At 36.5% G+C, this 24,214-nt stretch overlaps 4 protein-coding genes across 4 annotated transcripts; 2 read left to right on the top strand and 2 right to left on the bottom strand.

Annotated features, from left to right (window-relative positions):
* Positions 1 to 1,118: 1,118 nt before the first annotated feature.
* On the bottom strand, positions 1,119 to 3,647 carry cryba4 (crystallin, beta A4). Its single transcript, XM_055207664.2, has 5 exons — positions 3,536 to 3,647; positions 2,193 to 2,311; positions 1,849 to 1,990; positions 1,435 to 1,577; positions 1,119 to 1,351 (listed from the first exon to the last, which is right to left on the bottom strand). The coding sequence occupies exons 1-5, from the start codon at positions 3,572 to 3,574 to the stop codon at positions 1,204 to 1,206; spliced, it is 591 nt and encodes a 196-aa protein (XP_055063639.1). The 5' UTR covers positions 3,575 to 3,647; the 3' UTR covers positions 1,119 to 1,203.
* Positions 3,648 to 6,611: 2,964 nt separating this feature from the next.
* crybb1 (crystallin, beta B1) lies at positions 6,612 to 8,424 on the top strand. The gene is made up of 6 exons (XM_055207665.2): positions 6,612 to 6,866; positions 7,084 to 7,221; positions 7,350 to 7,468; positions 7,640 to 7,772; positions 7,862 to 8,004; positions 8,081 to 8,424. Exons 2-6 carry the CDS (start codon positions 7,105 to 7,107, stop codon positions 8,256 to 8,258), a joined length of 690 nt encoding a protein of 229 aa, XP_055063640.2. The 5' UTR covers positions 6,612 to 6,866; positions 7,084 to 7,104; the 3' UTR covers positions 8,259 to 8,424.
* Positions 8,425 to 9,026: 602 nt separating this feature from the next.
* On the top strand, positions 9,027 to 16,455 carry acads (acyl-CoA dehydrogenase short chain). The gene is made up of 10 exons (XM_055207666.2): positions 9,027 to 9,145; positions 10,338 to 10,501; positions 10,599 to 10,748; positions 11,327 to 11,438; positions 12,392 to 12,543; positions 13,264 to 13,434; positions 15,322 to 15,459; positions 15,566 to 15,661; positions 15,831 to 15,887; positions 15,971 to 16,455. The coding sequence occupies exons 1-10, from the start codon at positions 9,034 to 9,036 to the stop codon at positions 16,121 to 16,123; spliced, it is 1,305 nt and encodes a 434-aa protein (XP_055063641.2). The 5' UTR covers positions 9,027 to 9,033; the 3' UTR covers positions 16,124 to 16,455.
* Positions 16,456 to 17,035: 580 nt separating this feature from the next.
* On the bottom strand, positions 17,036 to 18,952 carry cldn5b (claudin 5b). Its single transcript, XM_055207667.2, has one exon. The coding sequence runs from the start codon at positions 18,819 to 18,821 to the stop codon at positions 18,174 to 18,176; it is 648 nt and encodes a 215-aa protein (XP_055063642.2). The 5' UTR covers positions 18,822 to 18,952; the 3' UTR covers positions 17,036 to 18,173.
* Between the last annotated feature and the right edge of the window lie 5,262 nt (positions 18,953 to 24,214).

Here is a 24,214-nt window from a genome sequence, read left to right as displayed (position 1 = left end):
AAAACGGCACTGGATCACAGCGGTTAGGCGGAACGGGACTCAAACGACAAAAAAGGACACGAAATTACAACCACCAAACCATAAATCTTGTTGCATTCCCATATGAAATATACCATTGTATGCTTTAATATTTACTATAGTACGGTAAAAAAAGAACTGTTGTGACTGTGAGTTTTTTACTAATGTTTAGGGTTGCTTTGAAACTGTCCAGTCCAACATACATTTTATAAATTGTATTTACTTTTACATTTATATAGATATTTATGTAATAGTTTAATTGTTGTCTCTTTCGTATTGCTTTAAAATTCATACTCTCATTCATTGTAAATAAAAGATTGAAAAGGGAAGGGGAAATTACTAATCCCACTAAGCTGTATTGCTTGAATATTAATTAGATAGTGATGACGTTGCGTAGTAACTTTCCTGGAGCGCCCCGTGACGTCACTTTATTTATATTCATGAGGCTATATCTTGCTTACTGGCTGGACGTCATAACACGTAATTAATGAATATTCTTGATTTTAATTGTAATAATATAGTCATCAGTAATATTCACGACCACTGCTTACTTCATAGTGGGATTTGTTAATTTGTTTGCGACACTGCAGTTGTTACGCTGACTGCGCAAATGTTATCTAAATAAAAATCGTTGTCGAAGCGCATCCCACTTCTTTTATCAACTCTGCATGTTTCTTGTATGGGCTTGTGCTTTCAGTTCCCGAACATACCATATAAGATAACACTTAAACCAGGTCATGTACAAATTAAGCCACGTTTTGGTATGTTTTTGTTAAGGAAGCATTATAAATATGTTTAGTTATAGCAGGGTTGTGCTGTCTGTTATTTGCCGTAGGTTTATTGCTCCATCTTGTGGAAAACTAGTGCATTACTTCATTTTAAAGACACTAGTTTCCCAGATAGATAGGGCTTATCCTAGTCCCAGACTAAAATGCATCTTTGAGCTGCCTTAATTTAAAAACATCTTGCACTGACACATCTTAACATATATCAGTGTTATTGTTTTGTCTCAAGATGCACATCAGTATTGTTTTTTGAAAGGCATGTTCACTTAAATGTCCTAATATAACTAAGGACCCAGATCCATAACAAGAGGTCAGTAAAGTTTAAGAAAGACAGTTTATTTAGCATTGGGCAGAAAGGGGCATGAGAGTTTTGGCAGGGAAAGGGGGAGGAAGAAATGGGTTACTGCTGGATACGTCGGATGGACTGAATCTGAGGAGTTTGGGAATGGGAGCCAAACTCCTTGAAGTATTTGTAATCCCCAAGGTGGCGGTCACACTCCATGATGTACTGGTATCCACGGTAACCAGGGTACTGGTAGCACACAAACCTGAAAAATAGCCACCCGATCAGAGATGTAAATGAGATATTGGCCGAATAAAATAAAACAAGTCAGAGAAGATAAATACTCACGCTCCGGACTGAACACGCATTGAACCCACTTCATTGTTGCACCAACCCATGGCCTGAAGCGAAGGATAATCGTCACTCAGCTCTCCCTTGCGGCCTAGAAAGTTTTCTTTTTCATAGATGGTCATTCTGCTCTCCCTGTGGTTCTGTTTAAAGTTATATCACACACACCATCAGTCAGTGAAATGCAACTTACTAGTAAAATACAGATAACAGTCTTGACAGACCTGTCTGGATTCTACAATGAATTAATAACAATCCACTAAAACATTTGTTCTGGATATTGTAAAAGTATGCATGCCAAAAAAAAGAGGCTTATATTGAAAACATTCATTAAGAAAACTCTTGTCATCTGAAATGAGGTCAGATAAACAAGCCGGGGTTGTTTTTGCTTAGCCTGATAGCCTGTGAACGTACAGCGCAGGAGATGGGTCTAAAGGAGGTCATCCTCTCGATGTGGTAAGCATTGCTTCCCCCAAAGGCATCGCACTGAGGGTACTCGCCACGTTCCAGCACAAACTGGTGACCCTGGTAAGATGCATGCTCGTAGCCCACCCAACTGTTGAGAAGCACAAGAGTAAGAACTTGTTTATAGGTGACCTGCCTGGTTGCATAAATATGTCACATGGGATAAAAACACTGGATCTTGATGACCACACTACATATCCGCTTTTCTGGTATTACCTAAAGTATAACTGTAAACATTTAAGTAAGTATTTATTAATGTGATATAAAGGGTCTAAATATGAGAGAATACTCACGCTCCACTTTCTACTTTCAGTGAGCGCACGGTCTCGAATCCGAACTCCATGACGTTGAAGCACTCCGATGTGAACTCATGGTGGCGACCCTGGAAACATTCCTCGTCGTATACAATAATCTGGAATAAAGAGGATGGGCACCTTTAAAAATGATTTTAAAGGGACACTTCACCCATTTGTATTAAGCTTTGTATAGTTGGAACCCCAGTCATGTTACTGAATGGTCGTGCATCATTTCCTCAGTTTCCGCTGAGACAGGAGAAATACAGATTTCAGTGTTGCGCTTCCTTCTTTCAATGATGTAAAAATCATCATTTTGTATATCATTGAAAGCAGGAAGTCCAATATCTTTGTTGAGGGGTTGAGACTACAAACACCCATTTTCTCGGTCAAATAGGTACCAAATTCGAAATGTATGTTACATTTCGACAAAAATATGATGCACTTTGAATAAAGATTAATGTTTCTACGGGTGAAATGCTCCTTTTAGGGCATGATTTAAGATTTGCAAAAGATCAAATGGGGATGTTTTTAGGGAACCGTTAAGGAATTGCACACACTAAAAACAGTAAATTCAACCTACTACTTTAAGTTTCAACCTGTGATAAGTTGACATAACTTTTATGTTGAATTAATTTGTTGAAATATATGTTGATTTGACAAAAATGATGCTTTTTTTTTACAGTACATAGTATTATAGAAATTGTGCTATTGTGTTATAACCTTAAGTAGGCTATATTGAAAAATATATACTTATTTTTCCTGAAAGCACTTGAAATTATTATACAATATGTTGTGGACTTCTGTTAGATACGAAAGACAGCAAAAAAACCTGTTTTGGAGATTGTAAAGAGTGACAGCATTAAAGGGACACTCCACTTTTTATGAAAATATGCTCATTTTCCAGCTCCCCGAGAGTTAAACATTTGATTTTTACTGTTTTGGAATCCATTCAGCCGATCTCTGGATCTGGTGGTACCACTTTTAGCATAGCTTAGCATAATCCATTGAATCTGATTAGACCATTAGCATCGCACTCAAAAATAACCAAAGAGTTTTGATATTTTTTCCTATTTAAAACTTGACTCTTCTGTAGTTACATTGTGTACTAAGAATGACAGAAAATTAAAAGTTATGACTTTCTAGTCAGATATGGCTAGGAACTATAGTCTAATTCTGGCGTAATAATCAAAGACTTTGCTGCCGTAACATGGCTGCAGGAGGCCCAATGATATTATGCAGTGCCCAAAAATAGTCCCCAGCTATTGAAAGTTATCAAGAGGACTATTTTCGGGGGAGCTGGAAAATGAGAATATTTTCAAAAAAAGTGGAGTCAAACATACCTTCCAATGGCCAGAAAACTTGGTGCAATGGTGAGTCATTTTTTCTGTGTAAAAAAAAATGAGACATGAATTACAGACACATTATAATAACACTACACACCCGTGAACCATTCATGACCTCACACTTTAACCAAAATATAAGCAATAAAACGAGCATGCAAAACATGCCCTCCAAGTCATTCTGAGGTAAACAGGTGTCCTTGACAAAAAGCTTTAAAAGTCTAAACTAAGGCAAATGCTCACATTTGGCCCATGCACGTATATACGAGGGGGGTGTGGACGAAAGAACGTGTATGAGGGCTAGAGCGAAGCAGAAAACTCACCTCGCTTCGATGCCCTTGGGACGTCCTGATGTGAGAGTGGAGGCTGGCATGTGCATCCACCCTTTTAAAGCCTCCCCTGGCAAGAGGCCCAATAAAAGCCACGGGTCAGCATGGAGGGAGGGGTCTGTCATTGTCCAGCTGACAATGGAGGGGTTAAATCCATACAGCTGTAGAAATGCAAACACTACACTATCGCTGGCTTGACCTAGTAGATACATGGGTCATACATGCATGCATACATACATACATGCTAAAAAATAACAGAGATGTATACAGGATGGAAAGTGGAGATATGGTATTGTGATGCTTCTGTTTGGTGAACTGAATGCAATGTGGGTGTTTTGAATTGGTCATTGCTTGTATGTACATGGCTCATGACTTCAAAGAGATTTTATCATCCATCATTAATTATTTAAACATCTCACAATGTGCTGTAAACAATAGTTTCTGGGGAAAAAAACACATGCAGTAAAACACATTCTAATATGCAACAGACTTAATTATCCTAAAAATCCTTAACACGAAAACTTTGCAAAATTCTTAAATCGTTTTCAAATGGTTTGTGAGAATAAAACTGATTATAACAAATGAGTGTTTGAGTTTAACTTTATGCAGCTCTGGCATTTTCATCCAATGTGGTACACAGCAGACAAATAAATCAGCGTTTAAATAATTTTTAGCTACAGGGGTTGATGTTTTAAAAGGATTGAAAAACATTGGCCTAAATAAACAAACAATGCTGGATTTACTTTCTAAATGATTTGCTTTTCCATGCACCTTACTAGTAAGGTTTAGCCAGAATAACTATACATCACTAATATTGACAATTTTAAGAAATTAAACACATTCAGTGCTTAGGGATGCAAAACTGCTTAATTTCAAAAGTGGGTTTTTGAGTCATTCACATGCATTAAACAAATAGACACGCTGAAGTTGATAATGTCTTACACAAATCGGTAACACTTTATTTTACGGTACTGTTACACATGCATGTAATTATTATAGTAATAACAGTTAATTATGCAAAGTATACATGCAACTAACCCTAAACCAAACCCTAATCCTAACCCCAGCCCTATAGTAAGTACATGTTGTTAATGATTATTACTTAGTACTTAAAGGTGCACTGTGTAAATTTTAGGGGCATCTAGTGGTGAGGATGGGAATTGCAACCAACGGCGTAATCCACTGCTCACCTCTTGCTTTTGAAACACATAGAGAAGCTACGGCTGCCACTGGAAAAACATGTCATCGTCAGAGACAACTAAAAAATTGTCAGTTAAGAGCTGCTGTAGAAACATGGCGGCCCAAAATGGCAACTTCCATGTAAGGGGACCCTCGGTGTATGTAGATAAAAATGTCTCATTCTAAGGTAATAAAAACATAACGGTTCATTATGAAAGGTCTTTATACACCCCTGATAATATAGTTTTGTATATTATTTTGCATTTCTTTTTGCAAGAGATCCTTCTAAAAATTACACACTGCACCTTTAAATGTATAATTACACTGTAACAGTGATGCCGTAAAATAAAGTGTGACCCACAAATCATATACACATGTTTGTGCTATTTTGTATCTTATCTAAAGAGATATTTACATGTACATATTTACATTGCTGTTGCCTACAACAGGCAATTCAACTTAAAAATTGAGATACCACGTTCTGAAAAACGGGTCAAAAAGGGATGAACCCATAACATATTTATATTTTACCAAACAATGGGTTAAAACAACCCAGTATAGGTTTAATAAAAACCCAACAGGCTGGGTTCATCCCTTTTTGACCGAATGCTGGGTTGAAAATATCCCAAAATTTGAGTGTGGATTGAAGACCCAACTGAACTCTATGTGGGATATTAAAAAAATGTAGCATTTTTGTCAAATCAACATATATTTTTATGCTTCTTTAATTTAAAAAATAAGTTACTTTTTTTATAAGTTATGTCAACTATTCACATATCAAAACTTAAAATACTAAGTTCAATTGACTTGACCAATAATGGATTTAAAACACAAGCGTGACTTAAATATAGCATTTTAAATATAATATTACACTGAGTGTAAGAAAATATGGAAATCAAATCATTTGGGATCAAACAGCGATGTTTCTTTTGATAGCAATAGGCTGTATTATATTTACATACATATGACATATCATCTTTTATAATATTTATACATTATACCACAAAACCAGTCATAAGTAGCTCATGTATATTTGTAGCAATAGCCAAAAATACATTTTATGGGTCAAAATTTGCAATTTTTTATGCCAAAAATCATTAGTAAAGATCATGCTCCAGATATTCTGCACATTTCCTACCGTGAATATATCAGAAATGTATTTATCATTAGTAATATTCATTTGGACAACTTTAAATATTTAGATTTGTTCCTCAGATTTCAGATTTATAGTTGTATCTCTGCCAAATATTGTCCTATCATAACAAACCACACATCAATGGAAAGTTTATTTATTCACCTTTCAGATGATGTTTAAATCTCAATTTTTAAAAATCGACCCTTGTGACTGGTTTTATGGTCCAAACGCACATGTTTAATGACTATTTTATGCACATACATTGTTTTTTATACATTATCATTAATCTTACTTTTTTCCCAAATCAAGACAGCACTGGCCGTATTTCTTGGAAAACTTGGAAATTCAGGAAAGGGAAAGTTAGAGTTCACAGTAATAAGGATTATCTTGACATGATCTCTGACCCGTGCACACCTCTCATCCATATGCTGCCTATAGCATATAGCGGCAACTCTCAGAGGAAAGTGCCATCGTCAGGGCTTTCCATTGACTGTAAAATGCTTACAAGCACTGCGGGGAGAGCCTTCTGGTGCTATGCGATGACCCTGCGGCTTTGGCACAGACAAACTCTGATGACGGAGTGTTTCTATTGTATGCCAACCCCTCTACGTTCCCCTTGCCAGCGTATAAAAGTTAGATCACTGGTGAGAGCCAGGCATCCCAGCACGGCACAGCTGTACTCAAGCAGGTAAGAGTCTAGCAAATGCATCCAGAAAAAAGTTGTTCCAGAGTTCCCTCAATAACTGCTTTGGTTGATGCCATGGATTTACATATTTTTTTGATGCTTTTTGAAGCCCAAACCCTTCCATAGATCACTCTTAAACAATTAAAACCTGTCAGACCTTTCTCACCACACTGGCCCTCATGATCATCCCCACCTTTTTTTATCTCTCTCTCCCCCACAGACGTTCTTGAACCCCTTCATCATGTCTCACACCAAGTCCTCCAACCACGGCACCGATGCCAAAGATAAGGGTCCTGGTCCCGCTGCCACCAGCAAGATTTCCAAGATTGGAGATCCTGGAATGATGGGTAACTACAAAGTAAGTGGTCATGTTTTGGTACAATGTTGTGATTATTTAAGGACTTGCTATCTTAAATTAGGTGTTGCATGTCTAGTGGTCTGAACTTAGCCAACACTAAGGGTCTTCTACTTCCCAAACCCTTGCAGATCTTCCTGTTCGACCAGGAGAATTTTCAGGGTAGGATGATGGAGGTCCAGAATGAGTGCATGAATGTTTCTGAACGTGGAATGGACAGAGTTCGCAGTATCATTGTTGAGTGCGGCCCGTAAGTCACTGACACATGGATAATATCCATAGAGGCTGTAACTAAACGTTGGACAGTCCCTGATATCTCATGGACACAAATGGCAACATCTTTTGTAACATACTGGTGCCGTCTTTTCTCCATACTCATGCTGTTGTCCTTCCATCACTCTTTATCTCTCCATGTCTTCAGCTTTGTTGCCTTCGAGCAGTCTAACTTCCGTGGTGAGATGTTCATCCTGGAGAAGGGAGAGTATCCTCGCTGGGACACCTGGTCAAACAGCTACCGCAGTGATTGTCTCATGTCCTTCAGACCCATCCGCATGGTATGCCTGTCAACATCTGACTATTCAAATGCACGGCCCCAGCTAGATGTATCTTGCTCATTTATCTTTTCCTGAAATCCCACATCCAGGATCCAATGGAACACAAGATCTGCATGCATGAGCTGTCCGACTTCCAGGGCAACAAGATGGAGATCCAGGAGGATGATGTTCCTACCCTGTGGGCGCATGGCTTCTGCGACAGAGTGGGCAGCGTGAAGGTCTACGGTGGAGCGTAAGTATCAAATTTAAACTTAAGACAAGATCTGATCTCCTACACATTTTAAACTATTTATTTCCTTCTTTTTAAGTTGGGTGGGATACCAGTACCCTGGCTACAGAGGATACCAGTATCTGTTCGAGTCTGGTGACTACAGACACTACAATGAGTTTTGCGCCTTCCAGCCCCAGATTCAGTCCATGCGTCGTGTGAGGGACATGCAGTTCCACCAGCGCGGCGGCTTTAATCTGACCACCGCTAAACAGTGATCAAAGCCCACTGCGGCCTTGTAGCATAGCAACTAGCCTTCTCATGGCACTTTTTATCCCTGTTCCTTCCTCCCCTTTCTTAGGATTCTTCCCTCAGAATAGATTCATATCAATCTCACTTTTTATGATGCCAATAATAAACATGTTTTGGAAAAACAAAAGCTAAATGATTATTTCCTCATTTATTATTTTTAAATGTATCTTTTAATCACAGACAGGGTCACATTTATTTTATTGCTTGCAGTGAAATAAGCCTTGCACCCAAAACTAGTACTACTTGGTGCTATACTTCATTGTAAACTTTACAGATATTACAAAATAGTTTAAATTCCTTCTATATAAATATTTTAATTTCCAGGGAAGAGCTGTAATAATAATAATAATAATAATAATACATTTTATTTATAATGCACTTTTCTAAAACTCAAAGCGCTACAAAAAATATAAACAAGTAAAATATCAATGAAACAAATAAATACAAAAGAACAAAATAATAATTACAGTACAACACTTATACAAAAATATAACAATCCATATAATTTGTTATTATGTAGATGTATATTATATTAATAAAATAAGAAATTTATGAATATATAAAAAATTAACATTTAAACATTTCTAAATCTTAATAAAAATCATAAGGCTGGTTCAACTTTATACGGCGCTGCAAGAACCGACAGGGGATGACGTACAAGTACCGCGAGAGCGATTCGAGAAACAATACGAAAAAGTCTAATTTCAAATCGCTCTCGCGCGATTTTGACGTCACTACCGCATGAAGTCGAACACACCTTTATCATCACCATTGCTCTGCTCGCTCTCCTTCCTGCTGTTGCGCAAAAGGAAACTTCTAGCCAAGATGGCGGCACTGTTTAAAGCACGGAGAGGTCAGTATGAGTTTCTGATTGTTGCTACACGTAAACACAGGTGTCACACACAACTCACGAGCTAGTTTAGTTTTGTGTGTTTGTGACGCGTGTTGTTTTTTGGTGGTTAATTTATGACGGGTCAGTGCAGCATGTAAAATTGTTTGGGCATATCTTACTGTCTAAATCATTTTTGTTTTGTAATAAATGTAAATGCAAGGAATGATTAATTCCTTTAAAGCAAGTTATGTCGTTAAATCTTAATTCAACCAATTAATATAAACATATAGTGAGTAATAACAACACATTTCAAAATACTTACCTTGCATACGTGCAGATTTGTAATTGGTTATCTATCATTATTTAATAGAAGGAGATGAATTTGCATGTAAAATAGTAGTTTGCTGCCTGTCTTTACTGCAATAGATGGTTTATTGTCATATAGTGATTTATTTTACTTGACAGCTGCCTGTTTCATTCAAAACTCACGACGAACAGTGTGAATTATATAATTACCAAAAATATAAGCCTCCTTGTGTTTTAAGTAGGTATTGTGTAATGCATACTTACAATTTACTTGTGTTTTACGTGTTTACTTGTCATTTGTTAGTTGTTTCCCGCAGTTCCAGTTTGACCTTTCACCTACTTTAACGCTGTACGTTTTGCGCATGCGCAATAGCATGGTTTACGACTTTGTGTAAAGCCATTTTTCGCTGAAACATGATATGATAAAACATGATAAGGTTGTGCATGTTATTATAGCAATACTAATTTGCAGATGTACTATGGTAATACTATGATTTTCGTTCATTCAGTTAATTTCATTAATTGCATTTTGTAACATTAAGATTGAAATGTTAACAGATTAAAATGGATAGGAGTGGGTCCTTATTGCTCATAGGGTCAATATAACTGTGGTTTTATAAATTGTTTACATGAACATGACATAAAAAGTACATATATATCAAAATAACGTGGTAATACTGTGCTGTATTAATGTTGTTGCTAGTGATTACAAATACAATCAAAACATTTCACATTAAAAAAGTTTAACCTTGTTCTATCATTATAATCATATTAATATTGTTTATATATGTAATATGTTGTATATCCTTTGGGGGCCACTGTACATGCATATATATATATATATATATATATATATATATATATATATATTTCCCCTTTGACCCCTTTATGTGTTTTTTATAATCAGCTCTAGGAGTGGCAGTGGGCCATGGCATCCGTTCTCTGACCCAGCTCGCAGAGTTGCCCGAGCTGCACCAGATGATGAGACAGACGTGTCGAGATTACGCTCAAAAAGAACTCGCACCAATCGCTGGCCAGCTGGACAAAGATCACAAGTACCCGGCCAAGCAGGTAAAATGCCATACAGTTCCCAACAGCGTTGATCCCTGCCTCTTGAAACGGTCATGTAACGATAACAGTTCTTATGGTTTGGTTTTTCCCACTGCAGATTCGAGAGCTCGGAGCGCTGGGCGTCATGGCCGTCGAGGTCCCGGAGAGTCTCGGAGGCGCTGGGATGGATTATCTGGCGTACAGCCTCGCTGTGGAAGAACTCAGCAGAGGATGTGCTTCCACTGGAGTTATCGTCAGTGTGAATAATGTGCGTGGCTTTCTGTCCGCCTTCTTTACATTCAAGTTATCAAATGCACAGCAAATTGTTAACGTTTGTATGCAGTGTGCATTACTATTATTGCTTATATTTAGGGTTATGGATAAAAACAAACACCTAACCCACCTAGTAACTAGCAACTACCCACGTATCCATGTAGACCACTTATAACACCTTAGCAAATACATAGCAACACCCTAGCAACCATCTACTACTACACCAGGGGTGATTTTGATATTATATACCAAGTTAGTTTGATACTGCATTAAACTTGCATTTAATTTATAATATACTCAATTATAAAATAATTTTTTTTACATAAAAAATATGTTGCTGGGTCCCGGTATAGATTACACCCATCTAAGTGGGTTGCAGAATGAAAAGTTTGGGAACCTCTATACACCATGCATTAGCATCACCATAGCTAAACTGTATGCAGTATAATTTATCTGTAGCTCGTTGGTAAAGCATGGGGTTTGATTTCCAGGGAACACACATACTCATGAATTGTGTACCTGTACTTTCTAAAGGAATAAATACAAAATAACTAAGATGGTGATGTGTTACAGTCGCTGTACTTGGGCCCAGTTATGAAGTTTGGCACGGAGGAACAGAAAAAGCAGTGGATTACTCCCTTTACCACGGGAGAGAAAGTGGGCTGTTTCGCTCTGAGTGAACCAGGTACATACAATCGTCTTTCCACAAGCCGTGTAAGATTTCTGAAAGACTAGAAACACAGATGAGTGATTCTTGCGAAATTAGATGTTATGAGATGTCATGAAACATTTTGATAAAAAAAAGTAAATGCAAAGTAAGAGTATCAAATAAAAAGCATACAGTTACAAACATCTCTTCATGTCTTATTTTGCACATGATTTCAAATCACATCATACAAACCAATTTTGTTGTTTTTTCCACATTTAAGGGGAACATTTTCATTACCGCAACGTGTCCATGACTGGATTTGGGTTCTTTGACATGGAAATATTATTTATAATAAAAAAATCTAAAAAATAAAAAGCTTCAATGCATGTTATACTATAAACATTTACAGTAAAGAAACATGAGGTATATTTGGTGATCATTGGTAAATGTAGAGACAATAATGAGGAATATAAATGTGTCCAAGACCAATTTTCTCATCCTCCGCAACAATTTTTTAACATAATTGACTGACACTCAAGATGGCTACCAAGTAAGCAGTTCATATTTTTTCTCGCCAGATAAAAGTTGAAATTTTGTTTGTCATAGTACCTAGACAACTTTTTAGTTCTCATTACCGAAACATGACTTTGTAAATGCATATATTTAATATAATATCATGTTGCGGTAATGATAATTTTTGATAATGATAATCTAATAAATGTAAATAATTCTATAGGAAATTTTTTTCAATCCTCTAAAAATAATGGTTATAGCAAGTTCAGACCTTAATCTTATATGTGCAAAAAAAAATTGGCTTCAAGGGCTTTTTAAAAGAAATCTGATGCTGGACACCTTCTAAGTCTGGATTTCATGAGAATCACCCAGATATACAGCTGCACTCTTATACTGTAAAGATCCATATAGTTGGCATATTTTACAGTCGATGACGATTGAGCGTGTTGTGCTACAGTCTTTATTTTACTGTAAAGGAAACGGCAGCGATGCAGGTGCGGCTTCGACATCTGCACGACAGGAGGGAGACGAGTGGGTTCTGAATGGTACGAAGGCCTGGATCACCAACTGCTGGGATGCATCTGCGACTGTCGTTTTTGCCACTACGGATAAGACCCTAAAACACAAGGTGCACATATTTAACCCTCATAAACCCCTATTTTCCTGTATACGTTATAGTGCCGTAGGGGTAAAAATGACCCCAGAGATTAAAAGAGTGATTACAAAAAATATATTAATTTTTTTTATGATACAAAAAATATATAATTTTTTTTGTTTACTTCCCATCTATACATTAATCCAGTGTTTTTGGAGATATGAAGTACTTTTGTACCTGTTTACCACTAAATGCCTCAACTACACCATTAGCTTGCCTGTAAACTATCAAATTTTTGTGAAAAATTCACATAAATTATGATCTAAATTTTTTTAATTTAAGAATTACAAATTAGGAAATAAATCATTTTGACCAGCAGATGCCAAAAAAGACCCATTCATTTCACTGGATTAATACTTTAGTGATATTATTTTTTATTTTTAAGGGACAATTTAAGGTACATTTTTTACGCCTCTTTAGAACGGCCGCATCAAGCCCAGTTTTTTTTTATATGAATCTTGACAGATAATCTGGAAAAGGCACAAAATCTTATTCCACTGAGATGAAGGGAACCATGTTTTTAAACTAAAGATAAGTGGCTTGGGGGTAAGATTGACCCCAAGGGTCTTATTAGGGTTAAAATGCTGAATTATATCAATAATTACATAATTCAGTGTATGAAAAAGGGGCTAAATAGCGGATTCAATTTGATTTCTTTTACCAATATTTCTTTATTCTTTATCTCAACATAAGGGAATTAGTGCCTTCCTCGTGCCAATGCCTCATCCGGGGTTGTCTTTAGGGAAGAAAGAGGATAAACTTGGAATTCGGGCTTCATCCACTGCCAATATCATTTTGGAAGACTGCCGCATCCCACTGGGCAACATGCTGGGCGAGCGGGGAATGGGCTTCAAGATAGCAATGGTATGAAGTGAAGGCTCATGAAACCTCCCTTTATCAACTCCAGTCCTACCTCACTAGCGTTTAAAAAAATGCAACTTAAATGGACGTGGGGAGAAGAAATGCAGGGCATGGGAAAAAAAAAGGGGGTATGAACAACTTTCATCTGTCAGTCGCCTCTCTAAATATCAGCCTGCATCAAATAGTTATGAAATATGACAGTATTGTATTTGAAGAGATGAAAATGTCCTTAGGACATGGTACCGCATTTTTGCCTAGACACAAACTGCCTTCATGAGCAAGGCGAAGTCCACCTGTGATTTATGTTATGAATAAGTAAAGGGATAGTTCACCCAAAAATAAAAATAAGACATCCGTTCATCTTCAGAACACAGTTTAATATGTTTTATATTTAGTCCGAGAGCTTGTTGACCCTTAATTAAAAAAATCTAAGTACAGTATAATGTCCATGTCCAGAAAGGTAATAAAAACATCATCAAAGTAGTCCATGGGACATAAGTGGGTCAGAATGTGTTGAAGCATCGGAAATGCATTTTGGTCCAAGAATAACAAAAATTTCGAGTTTATTCAGCATTGTCTTCTCTTCCGCGTCTGTTGTGAAGCGCATGCGCGAGGCTGGGGTCACGTGGCTGCAGTGAGGCGGATGACGTGTTATTCTCGGACATGTTTGCAAAGTTTTTTTTTCAAACTTACAGCGTGCGTCTCCATCAGACTGTAAACGAAGCCCGGGCACACAAAAAAATTAAAAGCAGGGGGGCATCAGATAACACGTCAGCCATGGCCCTGCAGTCACGTGACTTAAGTCTCACTCATGCGCTTCACAACAGACGCTGAAGAGAAGACAATGCTGAATAAAGTCGTAATTTTTTTTTCGGACCAAAATGACATCGTGAAACGTCTTCTCATAGTATAAGAACACACAGTCTCATGAATAATTATTAGACACCGAAGCATCATTAATGTGCTATACTACATTGCTAAAACACAACATGCACAATAAACAAAGAATTACTTAGTTGTCTTTTCCATTGCAACTACCTAATCATCTGTTAACCAGGCTTGTGCACAATTAAGAATTTCAGAATTGGCCTCCATTCAATTCATGATTTGGAATTGAATTCCTACAGGAAGTTGAATTGGAATTGGAATTCGAATGACAGGAAGTGGAATTAAATTCATGGCAATTCAAAGAAATTCCACAGTCACACAACAGAAAGAATCCCACATACATTCAGTGTTAGGAAAGTTTGGAAAATTGTTTGTCAACCATTTTAAATACTTGGTTAAAGTAAAGCATTCTGGGAAATAAAGTCCATGTTCCATCGTGTTCCACAAAATGACAATTACAAAAAATCAAACTTAATTATTTGTTATGTGACTAGAGTTTTTAACATTAATTGCTGGGGAAAACATTTCTTGTTAATGTAATCTGTACAAGTAGTTCAAACAAATATAATTTATAGAATATGTAATGCAAACATATCTGACATATACTGAAAGCTTCATTTTTAACACTTCACTTACTGCTTAATATGTATATAAATTTCTTTGAATTTCTATTGAATTGCAATTCTGCTTCCTTTAATTCAAATTCGAATTGTAATTCTAGATCCTGTTTTGACATCAATTCAAATTCCATTCAAATTCAAGAATTGAATTGGAATTAAGGAGTCATTCTCAATTCAATTCTGAATTGTGCCCAAGCCTGCTGTTAACATCCCCAAAAAGTTTTTTTGGTTTTTCACAACCCTTTAAACACAACATAATAACGCCAATGTGAAAATCCGACATTCAAACACTAAAGCACTAAAATGCATAAAGGGCAAATAAATCGGCTTATTTAAATATTGATATGTTTACAATGCAGTTGTTGTTTGCGCTCTTACACAGCAAACTCTGGACAGCGGACGGATCGGAATCGCTTCACAGGCTCTTGGAATCGCACAGGCGGCTCTAGACTGTGCTGCAGATTATGCTCATAAGAGAACCGCCTTCGGTGCTCCCATTGGAAAGCTGCAGGCAATACAGGTGACGTGCAAGCTGCAGATAATCTCCATCACGGCTTTTATACATGCATTCAAATGTTTATCATGTAAATGATACAGCCATCTGCATGCACGAATGTCTTTTTCAGTTCAAACTGGCAGACATGGCCCTGGCAGTAGAAAGCGCTCGGCTTCTCACCTGGAAAGCTGCACTGCTACGGGATGCAAAGAAACCGTTTACTAAAGTCAGTGTGTTTTTATCAAGATGAATTATTGAATGTTAAATAGACAGATGATGCATATATAGACATACAGTATGCTGTTCATAGACATTGAGGCCAGAACACGTTTGCATTGTGGCAGTGAGCTTTGCATGGGCTTACAAATACAAATTTCGTTTTTATATTTCTCCAGGAAGCTGCAATGGCTAAGCTGTCTGCATCCGAGGCTGCTACCTTTGTCTCCCATCAGGTAATTAAATGCACAAAAAATTATTTCTGATGAAGATGCATTTAAATGTCCACTAATATATTTTTTTATTTGTTTCATCGAAGGCCATTCAAGTGTTGGGAGGAATGGGTTACGTAACTGATATGCCCGCAGAGAGACACTATCGTGACGCGCGCATCACCGAAATCTATGAAGGCACCAGTGAGATCCAGAGATTAGTCATCGCAAACAATATTCTCAAAGAATATCAACAGTAGGAGCAACTCGCTCTCAAATAAACTGCTGTTACATCACTGTCCCTGGAATCACTTCTTGTCATTGGCAGACCACATTACTGTGACTAAAGTGGTGGGATGTGAAGAAATGTGTTGATCTTCAATTGGAGACCGACTGTTTGGTTTTTGCAAGACCTTGAATTAAATGCAGTTCTTCGTTTTGCCACAAGAGTGCAGTAGAGTGCCTGGCTTTGGTCTTGCACTGGATTTGGGAAATAACCCCAGAACTTTGCTAATTTCACTGGGGATATAAATGCATATGTGATTGTATATAATATGTATTTATGCATTTTTGAATAAATCATGTCACGTGACTAATTTGTAATTGTGTTATTGTAAATCACTTTTTTTGCAAGTGTACGGTTGACTGCATTGAAGATGATAAAATATAACATATAGTTTTATTTTCCCATATTATGCTATTATAAGTGACCCTAAACGTTTGAGCAACATAGTGGGCTCTACAATTCAGAGATTCAAGCTGAACTGAGAAATGGTTCGGTATGTTATTTGACTTGTTTATTCCTAAATTATCTTAGTCTGATCCATGAGTAACACTTCATTCCTTCTTCCTGAGCACATGAGGAAATGAGCGCTTGACTTGATTTGGCCTCTGTCCCATGTTGCATGATTTTAATCGAATCAGGGATGAAGGCGCCATCAACTCAAAAGTGGTGGTGACTTCTTCCCCATTAACTCAAAAGTGGATCAAAGGTCCTGAGATCAGAAATGATGATAAAGGTTTTGATTAGAATAAAGGTTACGGCTCAGCCTTTTGTCCTCATCTCTTCAACAATGACTGATGATCATTCTTTTGTGCATGAAATGCATTACTAGCTGTAGCTGAGATTTTTGCGTCAAGGGATAAAAACTCAAATCACCAAAACAACATGGTTGCATCGTTTGTCATTTTTTATTATAAAAGTGTAAGAAAAAACGTACATCATTCACTGATATATGCATAACACTTTAATAAAATGAAAGAAACCTTTAAGCTTATTTTCATAAAATAACGTACAATTGGGAGGTTTAGTTCATCGAACCTGAATCTGTTTCTTTAGTTTTAGTAAAACAATAGGCATTATAAGTGTCTTACTGAAACAAACAGACCTTGTTTAATGAGTGCCCCCTCAGAACAAAACATAGACCCTCCCTTCACCCCCCATTTAAACCACAAAGATTGGGAGATTAGGGCTATTGACATTAATATCAGTAACAAATAACCATACATTTAAAGCATTTGTAACAGAAATATATGTTCTAAAAATGTGAATGCATTTGATGAATGTTTTTATCTGTTTGCATAGTTTTGGGAAAACAACTTTCTTTGCAACACTTTAACTATTTCACTATTAAAATATGTAATTTTATAACCTATTATTTCAGAGATTTATGCACTTTTCAAATTAATTTATACCATGACCATTCAAAAGAAATGGAAAGCACCTAGCGCATTAGAATATAAAAGCATAACTTTGAATAAAAATAAAAAAGACTTTACAACCACATTCCATTAAAGTTAATGCAATAGCTAACATGAACAATGAACATTTATTATTCATATTTATACAGCATTGAATTATCTTTGTTGATGCACCATTGCAACTGTTTATTGTTAATGCTGGTAGTTCACTGTGCATAAACAAAAATGTTTAAGAGAATTATGTAGAAGTATTCTGCCCTACAAAGGCTAAGTGCAGTAACCAAACACTGAAATCGAGAAAAATGCCCTTTAAAGTTTTTTTTTAGGTTTTTTTCTGAAATGGGACAAAATTGAACCAGGAGACTTTGTCACAAGACACAACAGATCTCACAAAGCCCATTTCAACCCCTAACTCAATTTTGACCAAATGCGTAGTTACTGCGCAATTGGCTTTGTAGGGCAGTATTGTTCATTATAGTTTATGTTAACTAAACTAACGGAACCTTATTGTAAAGCTTTATCAAAAAAGTTCATCTTCATGTACTGAACAGTTTTGAAGTCCATATATGCACATAACCACAAGTCCATGAATGATGGGTATAGAGATCATCACACATAGTATTTCTTCTCATTGTCCCCATTTACCGTTGAAGTTTTTGTCGGAATGTATTTAAGTGGATATGAAGCTTTTTCCTCATGAGGACGAGAAAAGCACAGAATGGCACCACCGAGCAGAAGCATCCCGGACGCGGCCCATCCGATGTAAAGCGCAGCTCCAATCTCTCTCTTCTTTGCCGAGGGCACCTGAGGATCGTAAAACTCTGAGATGATGCTATTAGCCATCCAGCACAAGGGCACCAACACGAAGAGGCCTGAGATGATGTACATCACCCCTCCGACACTCACCACTTTGCCTTTTATAGACTCGTTAGTGATGCAGTTGGTGCATTGCGCGCCGGCGATTGTGACTATCAACCCGATGACGCCCATCATCGCTGAGATGACCGTCAGAGCCCGAGCTGACTGGAGATCAGTGGTTAGTGCCAGGACAGAGTCGTGCGACTTGCACTGCATCTGTCCCGTGCTCTGGACCACGCAGGACATCCACAGGCCGTCCCAGATGCTTTGCGCCACCACGATGTTGCCGTCGATGTACGCGGACACTTTCCACATGGGTAACCCGCAGGCCACCATCACCAAAAGCGTCCCGATGACGCACAGTCCCAGACCGAGAAGCTCCAGGCAGGCAGAAATCATCTTTGCCAAACTTATTTGTCTTTAAAGTTCTAGTAAGTAAGTAGGTAAGTGTTGAACTCAATCCAGGTGTTTGGAACAGGATAAAAAATCTCTACATGCTTCAGGATAGAGTGCAGCGCGTGTTTTCTCTAGCTAGTATACAGGGAGGATGCTGTTATAGTACACTTGTTTAACAATGAGGAGCTGCTCCGGCCAATCAGAGACTTGCGCGTCTCCCGAAAGCCAATCAGAAGTGAGGAGCGCGGAATAACGGGAAACAGCATCACTTTGAGTTTTTCACCAGAAGCTGGAACATACTGGATTTTTGCGTCTTCCTGGTATTCTTTCGGAAGAAAAGACTTGTAATGACGTGTAAACAAGGGTACAAACTTGTGAAAAATGAAAAAGGATTCATTCTGTCAACTTGAAATATTAAAAATGATACTGAGAGGTGCATGGAAAAACGCAAAGGTCCAGATTTTCTGTTTGTCACACTTACAATAGTTTATCCTATACATTTATATATTTGCAAATCTACTCTTTTAGACTTCTGGCAAATATGTAAACATGCTAAATTCCGAATTATGATTAGTATTATTTTTACTTTTAAGTATTTATTTCGCTGCTTTTATTAGTGAATTTCATTTGATAGTTTATAGTATTTTGGAATTGTCTGACTCCTTAAATTATACACATCACTTGTAATTTTTCAAAATAAAATGTAATGATTCAATAAAAAATGTCAGTCCCCAACATTTTGTTGACAATAAGGATCATTGCATTTTCAGGACCATAAAGGGGCCAATAAAACAAACTGTAACTATACAAGCATCAAATACAAGCATCGTTTTTATAATTTAAATAAAAAAATAGGAAACAGATTAATTAAAATTATAAGACATGCATGTACACTATTAAAATAAAGGTGCTACATGATGTCATAGAAGCAGGAACGAAATATGACTGATGTGCGCTGGGCACGGACGTCTTAAAGCCCCCTCACCACATATTTTTTGAAAACAGTGTTGCACCTGTACTGTACCATCATACAGGATTTACAATGCGCTAAAAAGCATTAAAAATGCACACAATGTTTACTTTTTATATAAGTTAACTTGTTAAAAACCTTTTAAGTCTTAACGTTGGAAATCTGTCGATACGTAAAAATTAAATATACCACACAGGCTGTCCTTTATATGGGAAATAAAAACAGCACGCGCCTTCCGCCTTCAGCTAAACAGAACAGAGCGCGCGCCCCGCGCAAACAGCACACACGCGTCTGCGTTTCTCTAAACTGGGACACGTTTATATTTCACAACAACCGATTTCAGTCGCTTAAGAGTTATAAAAACTGCATTTAAACATGACATACTAGGGTATAATCTCACACAATCTCGTCTGACAGCAATCACAATGCGTTTTAAGGTGTCAAGAGCTGACAGGAACAGCTTAATAGGCTATAAAACGTTGGTTTTACCTTAGCTGGGCATCTTTCGTGATTTCCTTCGGGAAAACTCTTCCACGACGCGTCATCAAAATCCAGTTCCTTCAAAAGTTCGGATTAAATGGCTGGCCATTAAAGACAATGAATTGAGTGAGACGTAACCTCTTTTACGCGTAACTGCACAACATGTGGTTTGAAATGATGAATTGCATTAGAAATATTTATTTATTTAAAAAACTTTATTTCACCGTATTTAGTGCCATTTTATTGAAATAAAATAAAAAAACAAATTATATGAAAAATTTACACACAGTAAACCCCTGCTGGTTCAGTGCCCTGGGCACGTGCCCAATAGGCCCTTGCGTTAACTTGTCCTTCTATGGTTCTTCTATGGCATCTCTCTTTTTGAGAACCCTTTAAGCACTTTTATTATTGCAATGTATTTGTCATGACAAATATGTATATTACGCACTTACTGTAACATGCCATATCCTATAGTTTTGTCTTTTAATTTGATTTCATCTAAATAGCATGAATGTATAAAAGCAATTTATACTTTAATGTCTTTTAACTCGCGTGATCCATTTTCATCTACGTGCGATCCAGTGTGTCATGTATACAATCATAATGTATGCTTAGATTTGTTACTTCCTGTGCTGAAGCTTTGCTGAGGAGTGGTGCTGGGAAAACAGGAAGAGGAGTCAACCGTCTCATATTTGTGACTGTGAACATGAAGCTGTTTAGAAAACAAGCCGTACCACCTTAGATACCAAAGAGCTGCACACTTACAAGATACAAAAACATCCTTTTACTTTCTTTACACTTCCCAAAGTTTACAAGGGGGCCTTTCCAAATGTAACGATGTCGAAGTTACAAAAATAAAGAAGGATTATCTTGACTCTGATTATATTCCAATCCATCCAGAAATCAAGAATAAATGATAAGCGGAGAAAGTTAAGCTACTTTCTCAAAGTGCAGTAAAAATGCTGACCAACATATTTTGTTTCACTTCTGGAGTTCATTATGGATCATGAATGAGTTAAGCAGGATGTCTTAAGGAAAGACTATTGTTTCTCTGAAGGGTCCGTGTGACACGCTTGCTATATATTTGTTCATGCACATGTACCAACCTGTCTGCAATAACACAGTTGCAGTATTTGTGTCTTTTTAAACATTTAATTTTCACAACTTTGATGTTGGTAAGTTAGTTAATCAGATACTTGCAAATAGTTAAAGTTGTGACACAGATGCATCTCAAGTATAGATGCATTCTGCAAGTATTACGTGTCTTTATAATAATAACATAAATATAATGTATATATTTGTAATATAAAGTTGTTATTATTTTACAAAGTGGCATCACTTTATCTACGGTCAGCATTTGCTGTTCATAGCACAAAACATCCTTGTTGTTTTGTTGTCCATGTCAATAACATCCTTGGCATTCCTGCATGATGTGCACAGACTTTTTGCATTGTTTGAAATAAAATATGTTTACAGGATGTCAGTAATTGCTCACTGACAGCAACGGTTGATCTGATTGGTTGCCTCAAATTTTTCTTTCTTTCCAACCTGTGTTTATTCTAAACTAAATGAAGCATGATAAAGATAGACCACACCAAATCGCCACTGCCTACTACAAACAAATTTATTTTTTATAATTTACCCTCTAGAGACACTCGAGTACACTATCACTGACGTTCATGTGTTTACTGTGGTATCTGTGCAAAGCATAACAGCGGCCAACATGACTTTATTCATAATGAAGCATTAGATAAGAAAATTAAGGAAGGAAGCAGTGCTTTTCATGATAACACAGAGATGGAAAAACAGAAACAAGAAACTTCACAAGCAGAGGCCGAAAGCAAAAATAAAGTGATAGTCATTATAAGTTCAGACATTTATAGTTATTATTCATTAAAAAATATATATAGTACACAAAAACAAACATATAACATATTGATGGTGTAAGATTTCTTTATGTGACCAATATTTACCAATTATCAAAGATTGCACAAGCTATACATGTGCTTAATGACGCCAAAAAACAGGGGATTTGTCAGCCGAACAACCCCTTGACCTAAATACTTGAGTTCCCCCCGCTCGGCCTGATTGTGCAAGATAAGTGAGAGAGGTCCTCAGGGCAACATATTGTGTTGACCCAAAAATAACGTTTTTGTAAATAAAACCTCGTCCCACCCCAAACCCCAACCCTAACTATAGCTAAAACCTAAAATCAGAGGAAAAAACAATGGTCTAGAAGCTGCTAATCCTGGTTGTAAACTCAAACTTGAAACAAATTGTAAACTTATTTCTAAAATCTGATTGGTTGATTGAAATGTTGTCCCAGGGTCAACAAAATTTTATCTTGAGGAGCTCAACCACCTGGCAAAATCAGGGAAGCCAAGTGACTCCTGTGATTTTTAAGTAAATATTTTAATAATTTAAAGGTGCAGTGTGTAAATTTTAGCGGCATCTAGTGGTGAGGTTGCAAACTGCAACCAACAGCTCAGTTCACAGCTCACCCCTCAATTTTAAAACGCTAAGAGAAGCTACAGTAGCCCACACAGGACAAACATGTCATTGTTGGAAACAACTTAATAAAAAAAATTGTCCGTTAAGGGCTTCTGTAGAAACATGGCGGCACAAAATGGCGACTTCCATGTAAGGGGACCCTCGGTGTATGTAGATAAAAACGTCTCATTCTAAGGTAATAAACACATAACGGTTCATTATGAAAGGTCTTTTTTACACCCCTGATAATATAGTTTTGTATATTATATTGAATTTCTGTTAAGAGATCCTTCTAAAAATTACACACTGCACCTTTAATAGCACATTTGCATGTTTAACTTCAAAATCACTAGTTATATGTATTGTTTAAAATTTAAATGTGATTTTCTCAATATTTTGATGAATTGTAAATATGATGCGGGCCAAACCCCTATTTTTACCTTTTATATATTTTTCACTTTTACCTATATTGTTATTATATATATGTTATAACTTATGTTGTTTTTGTTACTTTTTATTATGTCATATATTACAAAACATGCATTTTCAAAATATATATTTATATATAAGTATATATAATAATAATAATAATAATAATAATAATAATATAAGTATTTTGCTTTTTAATTTCTGAAAATTCATATTTTCTTTTTTAATATTTTAAAAAATAATTGCTGTTTAACATTGAAAGAGCCAACTATGAAGAGTTTAACTATGAACATTGCACAAAAAGCAAGTGAAAATAATCAACACGTGTATTTTTGTATAGCACTAATTCTTAAACTTCTTTTGTATTTTCTTCTGTTTAACTTTCATAAATTGTTACATTTCAAGTATTTACAACATATTGCCTATAGTCTTCTCCTAATGACTAAAAGTGTTTTCGTTTTTTTAATATTTTAAAGATATATAGGCTAAACCGCCTTTCCACTGTACACTACATCCAGACACGACTGTCAGAGTTCGCCCCCTAGTGGCAGTCGTAATGAAATTTAATGTTTTTTATGTTTCCAAAGCTCAACGGAGCCCCTAAGGGGACATGGAGCAAAAAATAAATAAAGTTAAGTTTCGTGTGCTCACATGAAACTCTTGAGTTTAGTTTTGCGTGTGCACGTGAAACTAAACTTGAAAAAAGTTCTGCACATGAAAGTCTAACGTGAGATTTTTTTACTCCAATGTCACCTTAGGGGTTCGGTATTTCCTATTATAAAATATTGAAAGAAATTCTTTAAAGAACATTAACTGAATGGTTCTTTAATTAAAGGATTAGTCCATTTTCTTAAAAGAAAAATCCAAATAATTTACTCACCACCATGTCATCCAAAATGTTGATGTCTTTCTTTGTTCAGTCGAGAAGAAATTATGTTTTTTGAAGAAAACATTGCAGAATTTTTCTAATTTTAATGGACTTTAATAGAGCCCAAAATTTTATACTTAACTCAACACTTAACAGTTT

The sequence above is a fragment of the Misgurnus anguillicaudatus genome, chromosome 12 (genome assembly GCF_027580225.2).
Source record: "Misgurnus anguillicaudatus chromosome 12, ASM2758022v2, whole genome shotgun sequence".
NCBI classification, from domain to species: Eukaryota; Metazoa; Chordata; class Actinopteri; order Cypriniformes; family Cobitidae; genus Misgurnus; species Misgurnus anguillicaudatus.
The sequence above is the reverse complement of the archived record's forward strand: the minus strand, read 5'-3'. Positions and strand labels throughout refer to the sequence as shown.